Source organism: Urocitellus parryii, chromosome 15, assembly GCF_045843805.1.
Source record: "Urocitellus parryii isolate mUroPar1 chromosome 15, mUroPar1.hap1, whole genome shotgun sequence".
Classification (NCBI taxonomy): Eukaryota; Metazoa; Chordata; class Mammalia; order Rodentia; family Sciuridae; genus Urocitellus; species Urocitellus parryii.
In genome coordinates, this window is record NC_135545.1 from 14,585,574 (window position 1) to 14,600,055 (window position 14,482).

The following is a 14,482-nucleotide window of genomic DNA, read 5'->3' on the forward strand; positions in this document are numbered from 1 at the left end:
CAGCTTGGTTTGGGGCGTCATCAAGAAGGGGAGCTGGGGCCTCCTTGGGGGAGAAGCAACTGCAGGGCCTCTACCTCCACCACCACCTCCTCCCCTGCACCCCGCCTCCCTCTGGCTTTGTCCCAGCTCCTCCCAGCCTTGCCGGAAAGGAGAAGAGGGGGATGGGGCGGAGGGGGCTCCCGCCCAGCCAGCTGTGGTTGCCCTGGCAACGGACTGCTGCAGCTGCAGCGGGAGGCAGGAGGGAGGCGGGAGTGAGGATGGGGGAAGGGAGGGATGGGAGCCTGGCGGTCCCTCCCAGGCCAGAGTGGGGAGTGGGGGTGTCGGGAGACACCTCAGTCCCACTGTCCTAGATATGGGCAAAGAGGTGGGGAAGGGGAGAAGGCAGGTGGGAGGGGAGGCCAGAGGAGGCGTCTAGACCCAGGGACTAGAGGAGAAAGACTGGGGTGGGGTAGGTAGAGGGAGAAAGAGGTTGAGAGTCACAAATTTATTGAGAGAAATCAGAAGAGGACAGAACAGGACCCAGAGATGAGGAGAAAGCCACAGGAATTAGGGAAGAGAGCCCCGAGAGAACAGAGATTTAGTGGAAGAGGAAATCATAGTAATAAAAACAGCAGCCACATTGGGAGACAGGCGGGATCTGGAGGGAGAGGACCCAGGAGTGATGGACGTCAGGGCGGCTGCGCCCCAGGAGAGGGGGGTGGGCCCACATGGGGACGGCAAAGTCCCTGGACAGCGGTGTGGGCCTCTGGGGGAGGGACAGACCCAGAATCTAGGGGAAGAGCACAGAAACCTGGAGATGGGTAGAGGTGTGGAGGCAGTTCAGAGCATGGGCAGAGGCTTGGCTGGAGTGGGTGGTCAGTGAGTGGGGGGCCAGGACGAAAGCTGGGGCGGGCGGGGTGCAGCTGAGGCGCTCTAGGGGCTGGCCTTGTGTTTGGGTTGCGGGGTGCTGGGAGCTGCTGGTGTCTGCTGGCTCCAGGGGACGATGTGAGAACAGTTTGTTCCAGGTCCCACCCCCCTTGGCCCCTGCTGGTGGGGGCAGGGCAGCAAGGCCTAAGGATGGGGCCTGGAAGAGGGTGGAGAAAGGGAGAAGTCGACTCTAGACTGCTTAGTGGGAATGGCTGCTCTCCCCTCCACCTACTCCCCACACTTTTGGAAAAATATACTTGGGGGGAGGGGCCTGAGTCGGAGAAGTATGGGTTTTGAGATGACAGGTAAGTGGGTGGCGAGGAGGGGTGCACAGACCCCGCCACATGGCCAGCCCCTTCCAGAGGCTTTGTGAAACCCACAGGAGCAGAGCTAAGACTTCCCACACAGGCTGGGCCTTGGATCTTCACATGGAATTCCCAGAACTGAAAATCAGTTTGTCCAAATTCCCACCCAACTTCAACAGATGCAGATCTGGGACCATAAGTTCAAGTCCCCTCCTCAGCTAGAAGGGTCCCAAAGGAAGGCCTTGCTCTGGCTGAGGTCGCAGGGGTGTGTTGTCTTTCTCACATGGAGGGGAGGGAAGCCATGTTTTGCCTCCCCTTTGCAGGAAGAAGGGGCAGCCTTGACCCCGCGCTGCCCACTAGATGGCGGGCAGAGGGAGACCCCTCCACCAGCACAGATAGAAGGGCTGTGGCTGTGGCAGGAGATGCAAATACCCTCAGACACTCAGCCAGACTCTCAAGATAAAAATTAAAGGGGGCTGGGGATGTGGCTCAGTGGTAAAGCACCTCTGGGTTCAACCCCCAATACCAAAAAAAGAAAAAAAAAGCAAATGAGCTGGCACTGGGATGTGCCATCTGCCTAAAGAGGTGGAGTCTAGCCACAGAAGACTAGGCACCAAAAGGAAATGTGTCCCCTCCCCCTGCCCCCAATACTTGGAATTGAACCCAGGGGCGCTTCACCACTAGCCTTCTTGGTTTTGAGACAAGGTCTGGCTAAGGTGCCAGGCTGGCTTCAAACTCAAAGTCTTCCTGCCTCAGCCTCCCAAGTCTCTGGGATTACAGTGGTGTGCCACCAGGCCCAGCAGAATCTCGCTCTTTTAAATTTGGGGTCATTTCACATTCTGAGGTTGGCTTCCGGCAGGAGGGGGCTGATGTGGACCGGGCAGCCGCCCAGCTGTGAACACACAAGCCATTTCTATGAAACATTTATTTCCTTTGAAACCTCCAGAAACATGCCAGAAAATCTCAAGACAGGGATGGGAGGGGGGAAAGACAATAAAGAATAATTAACCAAATGAATCAAATCAACATGAAAAAAAGCCTACTATCTCAGCCATCAGATAGAACACCAACCTCAAATTAAATAGATTTGTTGTGCAGAAATTCTTTAAAAATAACAAAATAAAACCAAAATCATAATTTACACTTGTCAATGTGCATGATCAGGTCCCCAAAATGATCGAATGATCTGAAGATATGAGAAAAAAAAATAAAGGCTCCAGGATAGGGTCTGAGGAGGGGGGTGGGGCGGGGGTCTGGAGAACCCCCGAGAAGGGGACCAGGGAAGGAGACATCACAGTAGTTGGCCAGGGCTGGGGAGGGCTGCTGGGCAGGCTGGCCTCTCGCCACCGCTGTGGGGAGAGGAGGTGGCAGGCTGAGGTTTTACTCTCAAGACTGGGGGATGCTGGGGGCCAGAGGCAGATCATAGGGAGACGCAATGAACACCCTCTTCTCTGGCCCCGGCCCCTCCAGCCTGGCACCTCCCTGAGTGCCTGAAACGCCCATCTGCCCGGGTTCCTGGGCCTGAAGAGAACCTGGGGGATCTCTGGACAAGTGCCGGCTGCCTGGCTCGGGCTCTGAGCCCAGCCCATGCTGCCAACTCCTTCCTGCCTGGTGCTTCCCAGAAAGGGAAGCCGCCTTCCCGCCACCCTGACTGTCCCTCTGGGTCCTCTTGCTGACCCCCTGCCCATGGGGGACATGCCTCGATCCTCAGCTTGAGGTTGGGGGAATCCACAGACTGTGGCCATCCAGACTTGTTCTGGCGCAACTCTACATGAAAAAATAAATATATATATATATATATATTTTTTTTTTGATTTTAAAGGAAAAAAAAAGGAACTCGTGTTTCCTGGGTGAACAGCGTAGTACCATACTGGCCTGGCTGCCCGCCAGCTGCCCCTTATTGCCTTTAGAACAGCGTCTCTGGGGTTCGCACTGCGAGTGCTCCCCGGGGAGCACAGTGAGTGTGTCTGGGTGGCCGTCGCTGGGGGCCTGCAAGATGGGCTTGCGAAGGAAAAGGAAACCAGACAGGAGATGAAGACTGTTGTTGTCCAGCCCTGTCCCAAGGCTCCCAGGGTGCCTTCTGGAGCCCAGAGGCGGCCTGGCTGCTGGTCAGGGCTTGGTCGTGCTGGGAGGAGAGAGAGCCGGGAGGTGTGGCCCGGCCAGGTCAGTAGCTCAAAGGTGGAGGGACCTGGGGGACCCAAGCCCAGGCATGTGGCCTCTGGTGGGAGAGGAACTGATAGAAAAAGATCGTATAAATTGTCCTGTTTGTACAAATAGTTTTTCTCTCAAAGAAGTGGCCTCTGGATGCTGGGATTCTTCTCTCCGTCCTAGGGCCTCCAAGAAAATAATTTAAACTCTATGAAAGTGCTCCTGGCTGCTTGTGGAAGGAGGGGGCTGGGAAGGGATGACATCCATGCTTTTTGGAGCTAGTACACTGGGGACCAAAGGGTCCTAGTCTGTCGCCCTGAGGGCACTTGCTTCTTTGGGGTGTGGGGGAAAAGACTCATTTCACGCCATATTTTTTCATGCAGGGGCTCTGCCCACGAGCCAGGCTGCTGGGTGCAGTGAAGAACCCTGGCGTGTGGGTCCTGGGCGCTGTGGAGGCTGGATGCTGACCTCTGCAGCCCCTCTCGCTTTCCCACAGCCGGGTCCTAGGCAGAGGCTGGGTGACTCCAGGGACACAGGGGTCAGTGGAGAGGCCTGAGACCAGGAGGTGACCTGACTCACAGCCTGGGGAGGCTCCCGCAGGCCCCACTGCTAGCTGGGGTTTCTGAGTCCACGTGGAGAGCTGCGGGGGCAGTAGGTACCAGGCCTGGCTAAGTGACCTGTCATGCCGGCCACCAGGGGCCTACAGAAAGAGAGAGGAGGACAGGAGCCCACGGCCTGCCTGCAGGCAAGGTGCCAGGGCCTGGTGGCCTCTCGGCCTCAGAGCTCCTTCTTCTCCCTGCAGAAAAGCTCGGCGAACTTGCGCAGCTGCTCGCTGGCGGCCTGCGACTCCTCCTGCAGCCGCTGGTTGTTCTGCCGCAGGCTGGCCACCTCCGACTGCAGCACCACCTTGTCCTGCTTCTCCTGTGAGGGGGGAGGGCTGGGCATAAGGCTGGTGGCCTTGGTAGCCCCCAGAATAGCCAGTGGCCCTGGGGATCTGTGAGCCCAGGCCAGAACTAGTTGCAGGGGTTCAAATCCCAGCTCTGCTTCCATAGCTGAGTAACCCTGGCCTGTCACATCCTGTCTGTGGGTCCCATTCCCTCAACTCTGACAGGGTGGATCCGAGGGGTCCCTGAGGTATGCAGAGGTCCAGAACATAGCCTGCCTGGGAGTAACTGACAAGCATTGCGATACTGTCATCACCTCATCCTACCCCCACCCAAGGGCCTGGGAACGGTCATTATCCTCATTTTCCTGGAAGATGGAACCAAGCCTCACATAGTGAGGCAGCCTGAGCAGGCCCTATCACCTATTCTAAGAGGCTCTTGGGGTGACAGAACACTGGCTAAGCCAGTGACTTGTTTAAGGTCACATAGTACTAAGGGTGGGGCAGGGTTTGAACCTGGGCCGCTGTGATTCCTGGGCTGGAGGAGTACATTGTGCTCTACTTCTTTTTATTTACATATATATTTAATTTTTATTTACTTATTTATTTTTATGTGGTGCTGAGGATCGAACCCATAGTTTCATGCATGTGAGGCAAGCACTCTACCACTGAGCTACAACCCCAGCCCCTCATGCTCTGCTTTTTAATTTTGACCTCAAAGTATATAAATGACAGACAAAAGTCTCCTCTGCCCTGTCTCTCCTCATTCTTGTACACCCTAGGGACAGTCCATTTGGAATGCCATCACCTAGTGTCCCTCCTTTTTTTGTGTGGTGCAGTGGATGGAAGCCAGGGTCTCATGCAGCCAAACAGGCACTCTACCATGAACCACATCCTAAGACCCTACATGTCCCTCTTAACCCGTGGTTGTTAATAATTAAAAACAAAACAGAAGCACACTGGGCTGGGACATAGCTCCAGGGGAAAGCACTTGCTCATCACGTGTGAAGCCCTGGGTTCCATCCCCAGCGTGGAGAAGACCAAAAAAATAAAAAATAAAAAAAAATAAAAAAAAAAAAAATATGAGAACGTTCTAGGAAACAGCTCTGCAGCTTGCTGTGTTTTGTACCGGAGTTCCTGGCCTTCTCCTGCACGTCAGTCAGGGGGTAGATTTGCTATTTTAATTGGCTGCAAACCATTCTGCTGCATGGGTGTCCGTGATTTACATTATCCTTCTCCTTTTGATGGACAGCCATCTGGTCCCATTTTCATTGCCAACAGTGCAGCAGTGAACATCTCTGCTCATGGATCTCTCTGTACCCAAGCTGGAGATTCTCACCAATTCCCACAGGTGGAATTGCTGGGTCAACTAGATTCACGAACCTAGAGCCTCGGGCATGCTGGGCACATGTTCTATCACTGAGCTGTAATGTAGTCCCAGACCTCCAGTTACACTCCCCACACCCCAGCAGGGCAGCGCACCCAGGGGTGTTCCCACACTGAGCTGCATCTTCAGTCCTTTGGACTGATTAATTTGAGACAGGGTCTCACTAAGTTGCTAAGCCTGGCCTGGAACTTGTGATCCTCCTGCCTCAGCTTCTTGAGTTGCTGGAATTATGGGTGTGCACCACCATGTTGCTCTACGATTACATTTTGGTAAATACTGCCCAATCGCTGTCCAAAAAGGTTGGACCAATTTGTTCTCCAAGAATGTCTAAGAGTGTCTCTGTGAGCTCCCTCGCCTTCTGAATTGTCACTTTCTCTGTTTTATTCATGACTAGACCCAAGAGTAGCAGCAAGGAGGGTGGATAGGTGCCGAGTAGCCTTGGCAGGCGCCTGGGCGGGTCTGGGGAGGGGCAGCAGGTGTGTGCGCGGGCCCTCACCTTCTGGAGGTCCGTGTGCAGCTGCTTCAGCATCACTTCCAGCTGGTACACCTTGCCCGTCAGATCCAGGGGTGGCTCTTCACTGGAGAGAGGGAGGACAAGGTCAGCTGTGTGGCACCTGAAGCGAGCGATTGCCCCAAGGATGGGCCATATCTGGGACTTTTGGGGAGAATCACTTCTCTGTATCCATGGGATACAAAAGTCCATCCCTGAACACCTACTGAGCATCTGCAGGTCAGGTGCTGCTCCAGGCACAGGAAGGAGGAGGATGGACAAACAGACACAGGGCTTACCATGGTCAGTGTTGGAAATGATGACAAGCCCATTATCCCCCTACTGTGGGCCAAGCCCTGCACCACCCAGCAATTTGTGTGGTCAGTCTAAGTGTCTCAGCCACTGTCCTGTGAGGGGACCTCACATGGAACAGAAGAGGAGGCCTGGGCTTGGGGAGGGGGTGTTGCCACCCACTTTCCTCCCTTGTGCTGGTGCTGGGATCTGAACCCCATTGCCTGAGGCTCCTCCTCTGCGCAGATTCTTCCAGCCCTGAGCTCGCCTGGCATTGCAGGGGAGAAACAGGCTCCCCTCCCTGCTTAGAGCAGGTCTGAGGGAGGTGCCCGTGGGCAGGCGCCATGGGCTCACACGCCTAAGAGGATGGGGTGCAGGGGATAGGGTCAGGTGAGCTGCACAGGGGCGAAGGAGGTGGGGCCTGGCCTCCTGCCTCTCCCTCCCTTTCTCCTCCTCCATGGTTCTCTATCTTAGGGACCTGCAGGGGGAGGTGGGAGGCTCAGGGGAGGTCATCACCGTGGGGTTCAAGGTGACTGAGCCGTGAGCTCAGGGGCCATAGGTCCTGCCACTTCCCACACCATGGCTCCTGCAGCACCAGCGTTGCGTGCCCATCTCATCTTTACAGTGGGTCCCACTTTCCATGGAGGTTGGGCTGGGGCCAGTGTGTGGAGCAGAAAACGCCCAAGAATCAAAATTACCCTCAAAAAGGGCTCCCGTTGCCCACAGAGCACACAGGTGCTGTGTGGTACCTGGGGCCCTGTGCTGCGAGGCCAGCAGAGCACGTCAACACATCACGCAGGCAGAGCGCTGTTACATTCTCTGCCTCCTTCACTTTCTGCCGATCAACCAGAACCAACACACCGCACTGACGGTGAGAAGCCCCATGTGCCATGGCCAAGTGAGACACCTCTCTGTCCTCTCCCCACCAGACTCCAGAGGGCGGGTCCTGGCCTCAATCCTGCAGGGGTCCCCATATACAGCCTGGCTTAGGCCTTGTCAGGGCAGATGTGAAAGGTGTTGGGTGCCAGTCTGCGCCACCTGGGGATCTACACAGGAGACCAGGAGGGGACAGATGAGTAGGGTGGTTGTGGGACGCTACTTAACATTTTTCAAAGTTGGAAGTGAAACAATTGTGTGAGGTTGTGCAAAGTGCCCTTGCCAATGGACTCAGAGATCCACAAGGCAGGCGAGGAGTCTGTCTTGGCCACAGCTGGTCCCCAGTGCAACGCTGTCATCCTGTCTGTTAGGTGAGGGGACCTCCTGCCCAGGGAGTGGTGGGGGTGACCCACAGCAGCCACCTCCTCACTGCACAGACCTCTTGCCTGTAGGGACCTGGGCTGCAGGGCCACTGGATGTTTCCAAGGAAACCTCACCTCATGGTAGGGGTGGTCCTGGGGGTCGGGGGCCCCCGCTCCAGGCTCAGGTGACTGTGGACAGGACTGTGTGCAGGTGGGATGTCTGGGCTCAGGGCTGGGTCGTTTAGAGAGAAGAGCGAGACGGCTCTTTGCACTGCCAGGGAGAGGGAGAGAGAGGAGAGGGGCTGAGTTCTCATGGGTGGGAAGGCAGGGCTCCCATTTCTCCCAGCTGACTGACCATGCCCCCCACCCCACAAACCTCCTGCCCAAACCTCCATGACATTTTCTTTTTTTGTGTGGTGCTGGGGATGGAACCCAGGCCCTTGTACATGCCAGACAAGGGCTCTGCCACTGAACTACGCCTCCAGACCTTGTCTGACATTTTCAATTTCATTTTGATATATCATGAAGGCATTTAGGATGGATTTTTGCCAAAAAACCCAACCAAATAAAATGAGAACACAAGCGATAAGATCCCATCCTGAGGGGGTCAAGCCTCTAGATCCAACTGCCTTTACACAGCACTGAAGGCACAGATAAGCGAGCTCAAGGACACTGCGGGGCAGTGGCCAGATTCAGAGCTCGCACATTCTTGGTATAAATGCCCTGGTTTTGTTAACAAATAAAGGGTCTGAAAATAGTAGCCCAAAGTGGATAGGGCTGAAGCTGGGTGATGGGTCCACGAACTCACTGCACTACTCCACTTCCTCCCGGGAAGGTTTACAAAATTTCAGCAAAATGAAAAAGTCAAATAGAAGAGGCCCAGTGAAGAGAGGGGATGTCATGGGGCTGCCAGGGAAAGCGAAGTCCCCGGCCCCCAGCACTTGACTTGCGCGTTCTTAAACACAACTGTTGGGTTCTCTTTCTGTAACAGCAAGAACTGGTGACGGCCGCAGTGTCCTTAATCACTGGACTGTGAGCCATAGTGGCCATGCAAGGGAACACTCGGGGGCATCAGAAACAAGGTGACTTTGTGCCAGGTATGAAGAGGGTAGACGCTGCCATTTGGGTCTGGAGGTTTCCCAACTCAGCCTCTTCCACTCTCTCTAAAACAGCACAGTAAAGACCGGAGGGGCTTTCCTCAGAGCCACTCCCTGCTGCCACATTGGCTTTCTCCTCTTCCCATCTCAGTTTACCTTCTCCCTGAACCGCCGCAGAACACGCTGCAGGGGTGGCGCTCAGTGGCAGAGCACTCACCTAGCACGAGGCCCGGGTTCCATGCCCAACACCACAAAACAGAACAATAACAAAACCCGAGCTCTGCAGTGTGCTGGAGCCCCTTCCCTCCCACTGCAGGCCCTCCCCTGCTTCCAGGGAGCTGGGATGTCCCCCTCCTCTCCTGTCTCTTTCTCTATTTCTGAGCTGCTGAGGGTGAACCCAGGGTGCCCTGCTACTGGGCCACATCCCCAGCTCTTTTCTTTTGAGTCAGGGCCTAAGTTGCCCAAGCTGTCCTAGAACTTGAGACCCTCCTGCCTCAGCATCCCAAGCTGCTGGGATTACAGGCCTGTGCCACCATGCCTGGCTCCTTCCGGGCCTTTCTGCTCTATTCTCATCTCTCTTTCCCAACCTTCTGTGGCTCATTTATTATTATTTATTTTCTTGGTCCTGGGGATTGAACCAGGGGCACTCAACCACTGAGCCACATCCCCAGCCCTTTTTCGTATTTTATTTGGAGACCGGGTCTCACTGAGTTGCTTAGGACCTCATTAAGTTGCTGAGAGTCTTTGAATTCATGATCCTCCTGCCTCAGCCTCCCAAGTCACTGGAATTACCGGCATGTGCCACTGTGCCTGGCTCTTATTTTCATTGTTAATTTTTTTTGGTACTGGGGATGGAACCCAAGGCACTTTGCCACTGAGCTTTTCTGATTTTATTTTTATTTTTTAAAATATTTTTTAATTGTTGATGTACCTTTGTTTTTATTTATTTATATGTGGTGCTGAGGATGGAACCCAGTGCTTCACACATGCTAGGCAAGTACTTTGCCACTAAGCCACAACCCTAGCCCGTCTTATTTTATTTTGGGACAAGTTCTTGCTAAGTTGCTGAAGCTGGTCTTGAACTTTCAATCCTCCTGCCTCAGTCTTCCGAGTCACTGATTACAGGTTGTGCCACCAGCATGTCCACGCATGCCAAATTATTAAGAACTTATTAGAACTGCTGGGCAAACAGGGTGTGCACATTTAAAATTTTTAGTAGAGGGCTGGGGATGTGGCTCGAGTGGTAGCGCGCTCGCCTGGCATGCGTGCAGCCTGGGTTCGATCCTCAGCACCACATACAAACAAAGATGTTGTGTCCGCCGAAAAGTAAAAATAAAAAAAAATTTTTTTAGTACATATGGAAGAGTTGACTTCCACGGAGGGGCTGGCAAGCAACTGACATTGTACCCAGGTCACAATGCACGCCTTCACTCACCCTCCCTGGCAGGGTCATCAGACCCCACCTCGGCAGTTTTTCTGGTATTGAGGACTAAGTCCAAGGGTGCTTTACCCCCGAGCTGCATCCCCAGCCCTTTTCATATTTTGAGACAGGGTCTTATTAAGTTGCTGAGGCTGACATTGAACTCATGATCCTCCTGCTTCAGCCTCCCAAATGGCTGGGATTACAGGCATGCACCACTGTGCCAAACCTATGCCTATTTTTTTTTTTTGTGTGTGTGTGGTGCTGGGATTGAACCCAGGGCCTTATGCATGTGAGGCAAGCACTCGACCAACTGAGCTATATCCCTAGCCCCCTATGCCTATTTTTATTTGGAGGATGTGCAGTCCTGGGTTCAAATCCTGACCCCATGTGTCAGGTGACAAAACACAGTCAACTTTGTGGCAACTCAGCCTCAGTTTCCTCATCTGCACAAGGGAGTCCTAATGTATTCCTCAGATGGTGGTGAGTTTGCCAAGTGCCAAGTGCTGGATGGAGTGTGGCCTCCTCTTGGAAGCGCACCAGGTCACTGGAGAGCAGAGATAAAACACTACACAGTGTACAAGTGACGTGACTCCCCGATTCTGGGACCTGGGCGCAACTGCCTGTGGAGCCACAGGCCCTCAACTGATCCTTCTAGCGCAACGGAGATGAGGCTCCGATTGGGCGGGGTGGAGGCACCTACCTTCGTAGGCCTTGGCTGCGTTTACCAGGCTGGACCATTCGAGACCAGCAGCTGTATCAGGCAGGGGCATCATCCCAGGGTCCAGGCGCCGCAAGGGCCGGTCCCGTCCATCAGCCAGTGAAAGTTCTGAGGCGGAGATGGCAGCTAGGTGAGGAGAGTTGAGCACAACGTGAGAGGCAAATGAATACTTTCCACTGCTTATCAGAAGACCCCGTGAGGGAAACCTCCAGTGGGTGAGGTGCAACTTTTAACAGGATGGTGGGGACACCTTGCTTAGAAGGTGACCTTTGAGCAGATCTGGGGAAGAGCATTTAGGGCAGGTGCAGTAGCCAGGGCAAAATCCCCAGGGCAGGAACATGCTGCAGGTTTAAAGAACACTGAGGAGGTCCAGCTAGGACAGGGCGAACGGGGAGAGCTGTGGCAGGTTAAGTCAGAGGTGACAGGGCTGTGGGGCCCTGTGAGTCCTGACCAAGCTGTTACCCTGTTATCTGGAGTGCCACCCTGTCGTGGCAGGCTGGGAGGCTCCCTCTGGCTGGAGGGAGGGCAGTAGACAGACTGTGTGGCGGCGGGGGGGGGGGGCAGGAGGAGGGGGCAGGGAGACAGCAGGGAGGCTGCTGTGGGATTCGGAAGGAACCAGGGGTGGGACTGGGCAGGCCGTGGGTGATGGGTGTGGGGGGGCAAGTGAAAAGGTTCTGGATCCATTCTGCAGGTGGAGCCCCCAAAGTCTGAAGAGTGGACGTGGGTGTGAGACAAGAGAAAGGTCTAGGACGTCTTCAGGTTCTGCTGGGTCTGGGCACAGCCGGTGGATTGGTTTCAAGTGGGGAAGGCTGGGTGGAGGCATCAGGCACAGGTGCATCAAGACATCCACAAGGCAGCAGTGGGAGGGGGCCCGCCAGAGGAGCCTAGAGTTGGGGAGAGTGTTGGGGTGCAGAAATTTGGGGCACCAGTTTATAGACAGTGTTGAGATGTGGCAGGGACACTGTGGGGAGACCTGGTGGGTTGGATTTGACACAACGGGCAGAGGAAGAGGCTGTGAGGCCTCAAGGTGCTGGGAATGGCAGGCGGGGGAAGCATCGTGCCAGCAGCAGCTGGAGTCCTGTGTGCCAGGCTGAGGTCCTGGGCCTGACTCTGGAGCCCTCAAAGGGAAGGGACAGAGGAGGATAATGAGGCAGAGAGGGGTCAGGGGCCTGACCAGGCCTGCGCCATGCCCCCAGCACACTTCTTCTGTGCGGGATAAGCTGGGGTTGGGGGGTCATCTCACAGCCTTGCCGTGGTGGGGGAAGGGAGGGTGGCATTATGACCTCCACGTATGGAGCAGGAAAACCAAGGCTGGAATTTGGGATCTGAAGTGGTGGTGGGGACTAGTCCTGCTCTGAGCCAGACCCCATGGGCCTAGAAGGTTTGGAAAGTCCAGGCTCCTAGTGTTTTAACCCTTGTTCTCTAGTCTAAAGGGGCAAACCTGTCTCATGATGCTCACTTTAGTGGGGAGGTGGGATGGAAAAAGCTGACCAATAAGGACTAAGTTGTTGTAAGCAGCAAGAAACTCTGGTGAGGTACTGCACACCAGGGTGACTGTATCACAATTATGTACTATGTACCCCCAAAAGCTAGAAGAAAGGATACTGAATGTTTTTACCACGGAGAAATGATAGGTGGTAGAGCAGACTCATGTATACTAAAACATCACATGGCACCCCAGTATTATGTACAAGCCTTATGTCTTTATCAGTTGAGAAATAAAGCTCAGTGGTACACTTTTGCCTACTATGACCACGGTCCTGGGTTTGATCCCTAGAATCAGATACCCAAAATAATTAAAATAAAAAATTAAAAACACTAACAAGTCAGTGGCATATACCAGTGACTCTGGAGGCTGAGGTAGGATCAAAAATTGGAGGCCAGGGCTGGAGTTATGGTTCAGTGACAGAGTACTCGCCTGGCATGCGTCAGACACTGGGTTCGATCCTCAGCACCACATAAAAATAAAATAAGGATATTGTGTCCACCTATAAATATATATTATATATATAAATTCCATTAAAAAAAACTGGAGGTCAGCTGGGCGCGGTGGTACACACCTATAATCCTAACAGCTTGGAAGGCTGAGGCAGGAGGATCGAGTTCAAAGCCAGCTTCAGCAATTTAGGGAGGCCCTAAGCATCTCAGTGAGACCCTGTCTCTAAATAAAGTTCAAAACAGGGCTGGGGATGTGGCTCAGTGGTTAAGTGCCCCTGAGTTCAAACCCTGCTACCACCCCACCCGCAGCAAAAAAAAAAATGGAGGCCAGCCTGGATAATTTAATGGGCTCATATCTCAAAAAATGAAAAGGGCCGGGGATGTAGCTCAGTGGTAGAGTATTCCTGGGTTCAATCCCCAGTGCCTCAAACACAACGCAACTCAACAATAAAAAACAAAATCCCCCAAACCCCCTATCAACAAAAATAAGCAGCCAGTAGATTTTCAGTACTCATGACACATTTAGATGTTATGCTGGGTTTGCTATACGCTAATCTCTCTCTCTCTCTCTCTCTATCTATCTATCTATCTTCATCTTTTCAGTGGTGAGGGTCAAACTCAGGGCTTCACACCCTAGATAACACTACCGCTAAACTTCATTCCCAGTGCTTCTGAGACAGTCTTGTTAAATTGCCCAGGCAGGCCTCCTGCCTCAGCCTCCAGAGTTGCTGGGATTGATTACAGGCGAGGCAAGCGCTCCACCCCTGAGCTTTACCCTCAGTCCTCTGGTGAGATTGTGCATCTCTAACCCTAACCCTTACCCTAACCCTGAGTTCAATCCCAGGAACCACCCCATAAAAACCAAAGGGATTGAACTCAGGAGTGCTTAACCACTGAGCCACATCCAGCCCTTTCTTCTTTCTATATTTTTAAAAATATTTTTTAAAACTGTCAATGGACTTTTGTTTATTAATTTATTTATTTGTCGTGCTGAGAATCGAACCCAGTACCTCACACATGCTAGGCAAGGGCTCTAACACTGAGCCACGATCCTTTCTAACACAAGCCCTCTCCTTTCTATTTTGAGACAGGGTCTCGCTAAGTTGCTTAGGGCCTCAACAAATTGCTGAGGCTGGCTTTGAACTTGCAATCCTCCTGCCTCAGCTTCCAGAGTAGCTAGGATTACAGATGTGCACCACCACGCCTGGCTCCTCTGGTGATATTTTACAGTCAAAGAAACTGAGACACAGAGAAGTCCCACTGGAGGGGCTGGGAGAGAGCTCACTTGGTACAGTGCTTGCCTCATATGCACAGGCCCTGGGTTTGATCCCCAGCACCACCAAAAAAAGAAAAAGAAGTCCCATTGGTGGTAGAGGCCTGGGACACAAGCTCAGGCCCCATTTTGTGGCCTGATGGAGGTGGTGTGCATACCGTCCTGCTCCTGGGGATACTAAAGACAAATAAAGGTGTGGAAAAGTCCCACCCCTGCACCTTCCCCACTATGGCAAATTTGGGGGAGTCCTGTCAGTTAATAAATGTTCACCAAACTGCCTGGTACCAGAACTGGGAGCTGCAGGATGGAGCTGGGGGCAGCTGCTGCAATCCCTGCCCTCAGGCCTGCACCCAGAGGGGCCGAGACCCTGTCTGGTCTCAGGAGA

At 53.7% G+C, this 14,482-nt stretch overlaps 1 protein-coding gene across 1 annotated transcript in view; it reads right to left on the reverse strand.

The window, feature by feature from the left end:
- Nucleotides 1-3,037: 3,037 nt before the first annotated feature.
- The window catches only part of Sipa1l3 (signal induced proliferation associated 1 like 3), a 226,555-nt gene continuing 215,110 nt past the window's right edge, over nucleotides 3,038-14,482 (reverse strand). The window contains exons 19-22 of the mRNA XM_026412165.2: nucleotides 10,869-11,012; nucleotides 7,784-7,919; nucleotides 6,126-6,207; nucleotides 3,038-4,280 (exon numbers count right to left, since the gene is read on the reverse strand). Of these exons, the coding sequence (XP_026267950.2) occupies nucleotides 4,137-4,280; nucleotides 6,126-6,207; nucleotides 7,784-7,919; nucleotides 10,869-11,012 (506 nt within the window). The 3' untranslated portion in view covers nucleotides 3,038-4,136. The remainder of the gene's footprint in view (nucleotides 4,281-6,125; nucleotides 6,208-7,783; nucleotides 7,920-10,868; nucleotides 11,013-14,482) is intronic.